Source organism: Belonocnema kinseyi, chromosome 1 (genome assembly GCF_010883055.1).
Source record: "Belonocnema kinseyi isolate 2016_QV_RU_SX_M_011 chromosome 1, B_treatae_v1, whole genome shotgun sequence".
Lineage (NCBI taxonomy): Eukaryota > Metazoa > Arthropoda > Insecta > Hymenoptera > Cynipidae > Belonocnema > Belonocnema kinseyi.
The window spans coordinates 179,795,500-179,808,807 of record NC_046657.1 but is presented as its reverse complement, the minus strand read 5'-3'; the positions used below and the strand labels follow the sequence as shown (position 1 = coordinate 179,808,807).

General features: G+C 34.2%; 1 protein-coding gene across 4 annotated transcripts in view; it reads left to right on the top strand.

Moving 5' to 3' along the window:
- The window catches only part of LOC117174393 (putative beta-carotene-binding protein), a 219,510-nt gene extending 207,148 nt beyond the window's left edge, over positions 1 to 12,362 (top strand). Inside the window, exons 7-8 of one of the 4 annotated variants that reach the window (XM_033363485.1) lie at positions 11,186 to 11,338; positions 11,987 to 12,362. Coding sequence is in view for 1 of the 4 variants with exons in the window: in XM_033363510.1 (XP_033219401.1) it covers positions 11,987 to 12,063 (77 nt within the window). In the remaining 3 variants the exon portion in view is untranslated. The remainder of the gene's footprint in view (positions 1 to 11,185; positions 11,339 to 11,986) is intronic. The other 3 variants (XM_033363494.1, XM_033363502.1, XM_033363510.1) reach the window with 3 other exon arrangements.
- The last annotated feature ends 946 nt before the right edge of the window (positions 12,363 to 13,308 follow it).

Genomic DNA, 13,308 nt, shown 5'->3' with positions numbered 1-13,308 from the left:
CTTTACCATCAGTACACATGCTTGGTAGTACGATCAAGTAACGTTGATCGATCAGCGCCAAACACCTTTGGTCTCCATTCGTATATTTTCATTAACCACTTTACTGTCATTTTTTAGCTTTTACGCGATTTGTTTTGAAACATCAGACAGCAAGCGCATATCCCACAACCACGGAACTCCTTTCGGTGACGGGAAAATATCCTAAGTGCATTTTTAAAAGCTCAAAACCGAATTATCATTGACCGCTGGTAAGTTTTCAGTGTCTCATGGATTTCGCCCTTTTTGTGCGCATCGTTCCAACAGCCTTAAAGTTCCCATCTTTCTGTCTCTCTTTTGAAGATCGTATTAAGACTACATTTAATGTAAATTATAATCTTGTTTTCAACTTTTTTAAAGAATTTATTTCAATTGAAATTGATGTTAATTTTTGTAAATTTAAGAATATTATCTCAAAAATAATAATAAAGTAGGACCACATGGTGGTGTCGTATTACTCCAAGGTTGATGGTTAGGAACAGGAAAAAAGAGAATATTGGTAAAATTACCTTAAATGACAGAATGATTCTATTAGATCGAAACATATGTTGCTAAGCTTTTTAGTATCGGATGTCAAGTTCACAGTATTCTTATTTTTTGCAATATGGATCATTTCGAGGATATTTCTGTTGTGATAATTATTTTCTAAGCCACAAATTTTTACATTTTTTGAATCATAGTTAAATTGATGATGATATTCTGTGGAGTGTTAACATAGTGCTGCATTGTAGATGAATTAAAAAAGCGAGTCTTTTTTTAATGTTTTCAATAATTAAATTAAATGGGTGATTATTTTCAGTTAAAATTCCGTAAACAATTGATAAAAAATTTATATCACTACCTTTAGATGTAGGCTTTTGATACCAATCAGTTACTGTGAAGCCTTTTTCGTATATAATTGATACGCCTAGGAAATTAGTTTTGTTATTCACACATTCACGAGTTTAAATACTATTTTGTTATTTATGTTAGAAAACATTGAGATGGCATCAAAAGAAACATTGTACAATCTTCAGGTATGTCTATGTGTTTAATTTTCTGGATTAAGTCCCAGCTGTTCTTCAAAACATGTTCTGAATCTTTACAAAGGACCCCGCACTAAATGTATGGGAAAATGGCTTTCGGTGCATTTAGCTGAAACTTTGTAATTTTAAACTTTATAAGTGCCGGATGAAATATCCGTAAAAAAAATCCAAGAAAATGGACAGTTTTAGCGCTATGCGGCGCTAAGCGCTCAAGATCAGTAAATAAAACGAATTACAACAGATTTTGTTACAAAAGGGATGTTAACATAGAAATCACGGTTAAGATCGTGGTCTGTCATATTTTCGCCTACAACGTTAACTCATATAGCGCGCTTCTCAAAAATATCAAAGGCTAAGCGCCCAAGATTTTAACTTGACTAATTCATCACTTCTTTAAAGGCAGAAATGGTACACAAAGTAACATTAGTAACTAGTGCACACATACCGATAATAACATTCTACCCTTCGCAAGAGGGTTGAACGCTAAGCGCTCAAGATCCGCGAATAAAACCAATCCTAGTAACTTTAGCGACAAAAACGATGTCACTGTAATAATCACGCATCAGAAAGTAGTCAGTAATTTGTTTAGCCAAACCAATGCGTTATATTGTGCGCTTCTCGAAACGATCGAACGCTAAGCGCCCAATATTTGAACTTGACTGAGTAATTACTTTTTTAAAGACAGAAATGGTATCCAAAGTAACATTTAGTAACTAGTGCGCACATTGATAATAACAATGTACCCTTCGCCAGTGGGCCGAACGCTAAGCGCCCAGGATCAGCGAATAGAACCAATTCTAATAGATTTAGCGACACAAGCGATGTCTGCATACGAAACATGCATCAATAAGTGGTCAGTAACATGTTTAGCCCAACCAATGACAATATGAGTCAAGTTAAAATCTCGGGAGCTTAGCATTTGATCGTTTTGAGAAGCGCGCTATATGAGTCAACGGTGTAGGCGAAAATATAACAGACCACGATCTGAACTGTGATTTCTATGTTTACATCGCTTTTGTAACTAAATCTATTGTAATTTGTTCTATTTACTGATCAAGAGCGCTTAGCGTTCGGAACTCTTGAGAACAGTACAATGTAATTATCGGAATGTACGCACTAGTTACTAATGTTACTTTGGGTACCATTTCTGCCTTTAAAAAAGTGATGAATTAGTAAAGTTAAAATCTTGGGCGCTTAGCGTTTGATCGTTTTGAGAAGCGCGCTATATGAGTCAACGGTGTAGGCGAAAATATGACAGACCACGATCTGAACCGTGATTTCTATGTTGACATCGCTTTTGTAACAAAATCTGTTGTAATTCGTTTTATTCACTGATCTTGAGCGCTTGGCGCCGCATAGCGCTAAAACTGTCCATTTTTTGAATTTTTTTTTACGAATATTTCATCCAGCACTTATAACCTTAAAAATTACAAAGTTTCAACTAAATCCACCGAAAGCCATTTTCTCATACATTTGCGGGGTCCTTTGTAAAATTCTCCTTTAGTGTGAAGAAAATTATCAGGTAATAATGAATTAAATGGTTCACAACATAAAAAGCCTCTAATATTTTTCAATGAAATATTAAATTTATTTTTACAGTATATAAAAGTCATTAAACTATATTTTCCATTCCAACATTGAAATAACTTTTATTCTACATCTTTTAAAAAAATTTGAATTTCATTTATGAAAATTTCAGTTATAAGTGACTTTCGATATTAATTTTAGGGACAAAATTAAAACATTTTTATATATAATTTCGAAAATTGAATGAAAATATTCATCTCGGAACACCAGTATAATTCTGAAAAATTACTTAATTGAAATAGAGGTACTTTAAAAATAAATTGATTTATATTATGCATGTCATATTCAATGTTCCATTATATAACCTTCAAGTAGATAATTAATTTGTGTTACTTAAATTTAAGATACGAAACTTTAATCTTTATTCAATATAATATTCGAAAGAAAATATTCAAATTATATCACTTAGTCATTTTATAAAATGCGAAGCATTAAACTATAATTCTCACTAAAACCTTTAAATAATATTTCGGTAATACATTTTTTTTAATTTGAAATTTCATTTCTAAAATTTTTCTTTATTAAGAAACTCTTAAACTAATTTCAGAAAATTTAAGTTTTATTAAAATCAGTTGCTAATTAATGAATAATTTCAAAAAATAAAAAGCATTACACAATTATTTTCCTTAAATCGTTAAAATAATTTTTACATTATATTCTCATTTAAATTTGAAACTGCAATACTCTACATCTAATTCATTAATAACCTTTCTTACTAAGTTGAAAAAAAATGTGTACATATAATTTAGAAAATTTAATTTTAATACTCATTGCCCAGATCGGAAGCACCATAAAAAATTATCTAATTGTAATACAAGTATTTGAAAGAAATTATTATTATTAAACTTTTACTCGGGTAAACCTAATTATTCATTATAGCCACCGAATAAATCAAGTGACTGATGAGATTAGAATGTTATAAGTTAATTTAGAATTAATAAGTTAATTCAGAAACCTTGACAATTTGATTGCTTGGAAGAGGTGCCGACTCACATCAGCGATAGACTTATCCCGTCTGATGTGGAACCACTGAGGTACATATACTGTAAGTATTCAACTATTCAACTAATACTTGAAGTTTGTTTGTGGGTCTTTTTGTTGACATGTATAATCTGAGAATTCTATTTGCAGTTGTTAGCCAGCGAGCCATGTTAATGGGGCCTATCTTCCGGGAGGCCAGCTCAGGAGAGCACGTTCCGAACCGTATGGCATTTGATATCTCATAAAGATACCTTTGATCTGAGCTGAGGTAAGTGGGCTCAATCTCAGGTAAGTCACACTCAACTTATTCAAACTTTACAACATCGAGGGTCTCACAAGTTGTAAGTTGTCCCCCCATTGGCCCTGAGTATTTGTTCGGACTAGAGGTAGGTCCGTCAATAAATACGAAAACACTTCTGAACGGTAGCTCATTGAAATGTAATAGACAGACAACCCATTGCAAGGGACGATCAAGTCGTTCCTCTAGTAGACGAATAATTCCTCCCTCCCAGCCCGTATTCGTATTTGTACCGTCACAGCCCACGACTACCACTGCATCGAAGCCTACATTCAGTTCTGTTATTACGTAATTATAAATAGAATTACACTCATCTTGGGCATGGGTCGATGGTGTGACGACGTGGCGTACGTATTTAGAACCTGGTTCGGCCACCAAAGATATGTGTTCCTCGTTAATAAATCCGGAGGCTTTCAATGTTTCGTCTTTCCGACTATCAAAGTATAAGCCACGAATAGAATCCTCATAGCGTGATTCCTCCTTCAACTTGGAGCCTATTTTAATTTTCTCGCGCCTTATCTTACTTTTATCTATGACTAGACACTCAGATACTTTTTGAGAAATATCAGAGGAGATCATGCCTGCTCGATTGGCAGCGAGGAGTACAGACGAGCTTAAATGTGCCGCAGCCCGTTGACTTATACGATATCTTTGAGCAACTACTGCTACTTCAGATAAGTCAAGTCTGGCCTGTGATGATTTTCTCTGCACAAGTCTGCATGGTATGTCGTGAAAATCGTCATCATCGGTGGAAGCATCAACCTTTACCTTAATTTCAGGAGGAGGATTATCACCTTCACCTTCCTCAAAGAAGGAATCTAAATCTATATCCATATCAATCGTAGAGCAAGATGAGGAGGCCGATGCAGTAGGAACGCTTTCCTCACCCTTTCCCCTAAATGTTCCTAAATGTTCAAGATGTTCAGTGCATCTTGCGTTCGCATTGCCTGTAGCCGAAGTCACAATGGGATGAATAGATGCATGTTTCACATTCCTCCATATGGTCTTTACTTCATGCTTAAACTCGCTATACTTGTGGATCTTGGTTGTATAGGTTGACTGCAAATTTCGGTTAAGCGGACAAGCAATGTCGATGATGCAGACTCTTCCACTTTTTTTCTCGCATCACGATATCAGGTCAATTGGCCCGGATGTAATGATCCGTTTGGATAGCAACATCCCAATATAAGATGTAATTATTATGTAAAAAACATTTCTGTGTTGAAATGTTATCACACACTTATACTGCCCAACATGTCGAAGTCATTTTTGGTTAGTGTTGGATTTTTATTTGATCATTTTGCACGGGGCTGTTCCGGTATATTTCATCAGTCACGGACGCATTTTTATAATGCAATCAAGTGATCTGATGAGAGCAGTCTGCCAAGACATATTGGACAAAGCCTGGTTTTTACCCCATCCTTGACGGACTGGGTTGCAGTCAAGTACACGATGGGGGACCTACAGCTTAAGGTGTGTTCCGAATCACCAGAACCTCAGTAAAGGTACATTGAAAAATTTCCAGATGTACCGGCTTAGGGATCGAACCTAGGACCTCTAAGGTGAAGTCCGAGTGTTATTATTATTATTATTATTTAATATAGAACAATTAAATCCAATCTTTATGTACTTCGATATTTTACTTGTTATTATTAAACTTTAATTTGCATCATAATATTATTAAACTTAAAGATTTCACAATATATGTATTAAATTAATAATATTTTATGTTATTTAACAAAATTAAATGTTAAGATAAGCTTTAAATAATTATTCCTGTAACATTGAATAAACCAATGAAAAATTCATCGAATTATATTTAATTTTAAGAAATTTAAAAATATGAAATATAAATATAATATTATCAAAATTATTTCTTGAAAAAAAGATCCTACTCCATCCGATATAGCAAATAAATTAAAAAATTTATAATATTATTATAAAAAGTTATTAGCATGTATAACGTAATATTATTGAGCTTTATCATTTGCAAATATAAAAATCATGAAAATATTATTATAACTATAACTTGACAAAAAATTTTGTTAATGACTCAATTATGTAAAATTTAGAATTAATGTAGCTCCAATATTAAATAGTAAGTAAATTTTTATTGGATAACATTAAAATAAAAATTCAAATTATTTCATTTAACATAAAAATAGTAAGTTTTTTACCATTTAGTCATTAACATAATTTAAAAATTCAATTCATAAATTTATTTAATTCTAATTTATATCATAATATTATTAAAATCAATGATTTCACAATATATCTAGTGATTTAATAATCTTCTATGTTATTAAAAAAGAGATTTTAAGATAAACTTTAAATAATTATTCCTGTAGCATTGAATAAATCAATTTAAAAGTTGTTAAAATTATATTTAATTTTGTAAATGATTTTAAAATATCAAATATGAATATATTATTATGGAAAATTATTAGCATGTATAACATAATATTACTTATATAATGGAGAATCTTTGAATCTTCGCTATCGTGCTCACAGCTTGACAAACATAAAAACAGACACATTCGTAATAACCTATTTTTCGATTTCTGGGGTTCTCAAAACATCGAAATTTGACCAAAACAGGGGGGGGGGTCAAATTTCACAAAAACCTAATAACTTCTCTGGTGAGAATGTAAAAATTATCAGCAATTATTACATAATATTACTATGCTTTATAGTTTGCAAATATAAAAATCATAGAAATATTATTATAACTAGAACGCGAAAAAAAAGGTTTTGTTAATCAGGGTACACCCTAAGCAAAATTTAGAACTGCCCGACTTGACAGTAGGAAAATACCTAATGAAAAAGTCTTTGCTTCCCAGATTTGTTGTAGTGAATACTTTTCTCATAATAAGAGTAAGATTTGTTTTTTTTTGTCTAACGGTCTTCACTGATTAAAAGAATAAAACGAAATGATTGGAAAGTTCGTTTATTGACATTCTGACTTTTTGACGTTTCAGCTACCAGTGCGTGCCTTTTTGAAAGCATCTAAATAAATAATATACAAATAACGATATTTTCTTACAAATAATTACAAACAAATTGTTTTGTTTTATTAAGAAGCAAAAGAAAACATCTTTCAATAGTTCAATGTCAATTAAAAAAAAAAAATAATGACGTGTGACAGCAAATTAAAATGTACGAAAAAGATATAATAGAACAGCCTCATAAAAATTGAAGAGGCTTTTTTTTAAGATACTACATCTTAATTGACATGTTTAATGTTTATTTTTGTCAATATTTAATTTTGCCAGATCATGAATAGACACAGAAGAATCGTTAGAAATAATGAATATTTCAACTTTTATTTCAAGTATAGAATACTTGGCAGACTAAGACAATTTTTGAGAACCACACAGATCACTCAGTCGTTTATAGACATTTTTCTAAGATGTAAGATTCAATGTCTTTATTGAGTTAATTACTTTACTTATACGAAAAGATCGAACAACGTTCTGTCGCGATCCACTGCTGCTCGCACACTGTTTTTCTCAAGCGACAAGGCTATCATCACACACTTAGACCGAGAAATCACGTGACTTCAAACATTCATTTAAATAATAAGGAAACCGAAAATAGCTTTGAAATAGATTATGTCGATAAATTAAATAATTTTCAATCGCAGAGAATCTTATAAAGAGGAAACAGAACTTTAAATATACCGCCCGCCTTGTGAGTGGTAACTGCACGATGAAAAGAAAAAACAATAAGTGCTTAATCGAGAATTTTTCAACAACGCAAATGCCATCCGCCGTAAAGAAACAGTATAAATGTAACTGAAATTTAATAGTCTTAGCTGCCCGACAGAATACACTAAGTTTACAGAATAATTTTGCTCTTACTGGTAACAGACAAATCTGAGTAATCGAACGTTCGTATTCCGTGCTAGCAGTTTTTACGTGAACAGAACGTACTAAATCGTCCTTACTCGTGTAGCATTTAATAATACGGCCTAACAACCATCTAGAAGGCGGTAACGAATCACGTTTCACAAGAACGAAATCACCGAACACAAGATTGAGCTCTTTGTTGAACCATTTCTAGCATTTTTGTAAAGACTCTAAATAATCAATAGCCCATCTTCTGCAGTAAATCTCTGAAATTTTTTGTACTAACTGCCATCAATTTAAACTATTTTCTGAAGTCAATTCCAGTGAGACTTCTGGAATGCTGGTCAAAGGGGCTCCAATCAGAAAACGTCCAGGTGTAAAATAGGAAAAGTCTTTAGGATCATTTAAAAGAGGAGAAATAGGACGTGAATTGAGGAAAGTTTCTATACGAGTAAGAAGGGTATAAAACTCTTCGTATGTAAGAGTATGTGCAACTACAATTCTGTTTAGATGGTGTTTAAAACTCTTAACTCCAGCCTCCCATAAACCACCAAAATGAGGAGGGGAAGGAGGTTTGAAATGCCAAGAAGTACCGTGAATTGCGAACTCATTATGCAAATTAGCATCCAGTCTAAGATTCAATAGGCATTTGTTTTATTTCCCTGTCAGCACCGTGAAATGTCGTACCATTATCACTGTAGAAGTGTACAGGTCTTCCACGCCTTGAAGAAAATTGGTAAAAGGCGGCGAGAAAAGCGGAAGATGAATAGTCAGAAATGAGTTCTAAATTGACAGCTGGCGTACAACAACAGACGAAAAGCGCAACGTAAGTTTTGTAACTCTTTCTGCCACGACCGGGAGCAAAGCGAACATGAAATGGGCCTGCATAGTCCACACCAGAATGTGTGAATGGACGATGTGGGGTTACTCTAAATTCAGGTAAGTCCGCCATAATTTGTTGAGACAGAGCCGCACTCTCACGTGTGCTCTCCAGGCGACCTTTGATCAGTCGTTTAAACAAAGAGCGAGCTCCTAAAATCCAGTAACGCAGTCTGAGCGTAGCTAAAGTTAATTGCTGACCACCGTGTAAAGATCGAAGGTGAGCATGCGTGGCGATAAGCTCCCTTATGTGGTGACGCGGCAAAATGATAGGATGCTTCTCATCAGAACTTATAGGAGCATACCGTAGTCTTCCACCTAACCTTAAGAGATTGTTGGAATCCAAAAATGGATTCAAACTTTTTAATAGCGAGTTCTTCGGAACCACCCTATCTTCTTCGTTCAAAGCTTTTATCTCATTAGAAAAGGAATTTTTCTGTACAAATTTCATCCAAAATATAACAGCTTCTTGGATTTCAATCGCATTAACAGAAATGGTTGAAAATTTAGGTTTAGGCATGTTGAGTTTTCAGAGCTTGAACACAAAGGCATCAATAAACCTTTTACAATAGGCCGTTACGCAAAGCAATCTTGGCCGAGAAGAGAATCTAAACATCAAATTGAATGGACTTTTGATCACACTCAAAACATGATGACACTCTAGTGGCCGCTGTTATAAATTTGATTGCAAGGGGGCTACGTTGCGATATTCAGGCCATTTTGTGGAATGCAAAGTTAACCAAGGTGGGCCTTGCCATCATAAGGAATGCCTTATCAATTTTTCGGGCGTGAGTCCTCGTGTAGCGCAGGCGGCCGGATTAGCTTTTGTTGAAATATATCGCCATTTCGCGCGAGGTACCAGCTTATAAATTAGGGAAACTCCATTGGCAACAAACACAGGCCAATTGGAAGGATGTTTTCCTAGCCAAGCCAAAACTGTTACGGAATCAGTGTAACAGTGAACAGGTATTTTATCCAATGACATAGTTTCCATGACAAACTTAAGTACCTTAGTTAGCAACGCAACTCCATACAACTCTAAACGAGGAACTGATACATAATTAACAAGAGCTACTTTAGATTTAGCCATTAACAGGAAAACATTCGCCTTCTTTAAATCTTCACCAAGAATTCTAATGTAAACGAAGCTAAATAAGCTTTTGGCGAAGCACCAGGAAAGCCATAAAGCTCGAATTCAGAGTTTGTCTGCAGTTGTCATGTCCATCTGGGGACTTTGAGTGCTTCTAATTTTTCCAGAGAACCATGGTAATTTAACCATTAAATTTTAAGATCATCATGTAGTCTGTCGTCTCAGTCGAGTTTACGCAGCCAAAGTTCCTGCATTAAAATTTTTGCCACTATTATGACTGGATTTTCGACTAAAGAAGGAGTCACTTTAAAAAGGAATGAATCAGACTCAGGATCCCAAAATAAACCTAGAACCTTCAGCTGAGCATCCTCCGCTAACGAAAATTCGATAGCACGTTCGTGTTCTCCCGAGGGACAATCTTCCAATAGTAGGGATTCATTTGTGGCCCATTTTTGCAAATGGAAACCGCCAGATTCTAATAACAGTGTTACTTGAGCTTGCGCCTGTTAAGCCTCAATCTGACTGTCTGCATCAAATAAAACATCATCGACGTAAATATTATTTTCTAATATAGTTTGGGCTAAAGGAAATCTATTTCCTTCATCATAAGCTAACTTCTTAACCAATTCGTTAGCCAAATAAGGAGATTGAAACCAAATGATTGAGAATCTTAAGACTCTCCAGGGATACACCTATTTTTACGGGAGGATCGTCTTTGAAAGGTAAGTGTATCATGTAACGTCCGTCTTTTGCTCGTTGGTAATTCGTGGCGAAATGCTCATCATAAAACGTTTCGTCATCTGTGAAAGTATTTTTAAAGGGAAATTCCTCCAACTCTCAGAACCTGGTTAAGTCTTCATTCAAGACTTCTGCTGAAATAGCCCGATGTGCTGTTACTGGAATGTTAATTTCCATTTGATTTGTGAATGAAACCGGCCCAGATAATATCCAACAAAAAACGGTACTTTGCGCAGTAGGAGAACCCAATATACCCTGTTGGAGACCAGGAAGTAAACATGAACCATATTTATCGGCCCCTAAAATCAAATCAACTTGATGGGAGCTAAAGGATTTTAGATCTTACAGGAGGTGCATATGATGTAAGGTGTAATAATACTAAAGCTTGGATGCGGACTTGAGGACAGTTCTTTTCTGTAGGAATTAAATTAAATTGTGCTCATTTTCTTGAAGAACTAATATTAACTCCTCCAAGCCCATATACTACTGCTTTAACCTGTTTGTAGCGCAGACTTAATATTTTCATTGCTCTCTCGCTAATAAAACAACATTCAGATCCTTAATCCCGCAAAACTCTAAATCTGTGACTTCTTCCATTTTGAGCTTAGAAATAAAATAACAGCCGTAGCGAGTAAGTTTGAGCGCGATAAATTTGGATGAGTATTCAGAAAATGAAACGAAACTTTATCTCTGCTTCTTCAAGCCCAAGATGATTCACCCCCACCTTCACAGTGGAATTGCCGGGATCATTTGATTGTGACGCGAGAGAGCCTGAAACTGCCAATTGAGAAGAAACCAATGCAGAGTTAGTTGGTCGTATGGTGGGATTTGAATTATAATCATCGGAATGCAACAAGTAATTATGTCTCCTACCGCACTTGTAACATTGGAATTTACTAACACAATTATGAGGTCGATGTCCAGGCGTAAGACAATTATAACAACAATGATTATTTGTAGCAACTTACCTACGCCTTTCCACAGACAGAGCTTTGAATTGGCTGCATTTAAATAAATAGTGATTATCCTTACAAAGGAGACACTTTGAGCTAGAAGTTGCATTGTGGCTCCTAACTCCCGATTGTTTTTAAGCCCTATTCTTTTCTTAAGAACTCGCACCAGGCTTTGATGCTTTCAGAGCCTCCAAAATACGTATGCGAGTCCCCAAAAATAAGTCAATTTGGTGACAAGTGGGATAATCAGTGCTAGAACCAACATGCATCTCCCATTCCTTGGGAGTACTAATAGAAAACTTTTGAACCATTATAAAAACAAGTTAATCACTCCAATGTTCTGTCAAGCGTTTAAGATTTTTGAGAGCCGCAAATGACTCATTTGTTTTATCGTGAAAGTTTTTTAAGTCTTCTAGAATATTTTTCGACACATTAGGAAGATTGATAAAGGCTTGTAAATGAGTTGAGATTAAAGCTCTCTTGTTGTCAAGTCTGGTCAATAAATCATCACTGAAATACTACGGTCTGAATTATTATTATTTTTTTTCCAGAACGAGTCTCTGTCATTATGGGTAAATTAAAGTTGTCATCTTACCACTGGAGAATGTTAGAAATCGATGAAGTATAAAATTAAATGTGTTGAAAATCATCCAAATATCAGCTGGCAAACCTATAATTTCTTCCTTCAGCTGAAGAATAATGAAAGACCCATCCAGTGAAGAATGACAGCATGAAAGAGTGCAGTACAGACTGTTTGGAGAAAGACAACTGCCTCACAGTACGTGCGAAGATGTTGTCACCAGCTTATATCCTTGCCATGTGACCTCAAACCGTCATATTTTTCACCTAGTTCCTGTGGTTTCACTTAATAAAATTTCTCACTTTGGTCCTTGCTGTATTAATTTTACACTTTTGAATGTTTTTTTAGGATCTTCTATCCGGCTCGAAGGACCATTTGTTTAATGGTTATGTTTGTAAATATTTAATTTTGCAAGATCATGAATAGATAGAGAAGAATCGTTAGAAATAATGAAGAGTTCAAATTTTATTTCAAGTATAGAATACTTGGCAGACTAAGACCATTTTTTAGAACCATACAGATCACTCAATCGTTTATAGACATTTTTTTAAGATCTAAGATTTAATCTATTTATTGCGTTAATCACTTTACTGATCCGAAAAGATCGGACAACGATCGGTCGCAATTAATAAGGAAACCGAAAATAGCTTCGAAATAGATGATGTGGATACATTGAATAATTTGCAATCGCAGAAAATCTGATAGAGAGGAAACATTAGTACTTGAGATATAAGGGAAGAATCCTAAAAATGTTTTTGGACAACGAAGAACATTTAGCATAGTAGACAAGATACATACATTAAGGTGGTAAATTCATGAATACAGAATAAAGGCGTAATTTTTAAGGAACCGCGAATGAGGAAAGCGCGCCAAAGTAACTGAAATTTATTTATACGTATTTTTTCCTCCAGCAAGAATTTTTAAATTGTTAAATTCAAAATAAAAATAATGGTTCAAATACCAACAATGTTGTGAAAGACCTGTATTGAAATTTCCAACTGAAATTTCCAATATAAACTTTTTCTCAACAATTACATTTAATGAGATATACAAATCCAGACAAATTTTTGTTACTATCGATATCTTCTGGATTCAGAAAAAATTTTTAAGAGAGTTTTTATTACTGAAAAAATATTTATGTTCAATTTTTTTAACCATCTTCGCAACCTTTCAGAGAGTCCTTAACCATATGGTAACATAACTTTTAAATCCGATTTTTTGTACGTGTCAACCCAGCTATTTTTCTTACTGGAAGCATTGTAGATTTCATGCATTCGTTCTCGAATAATATTG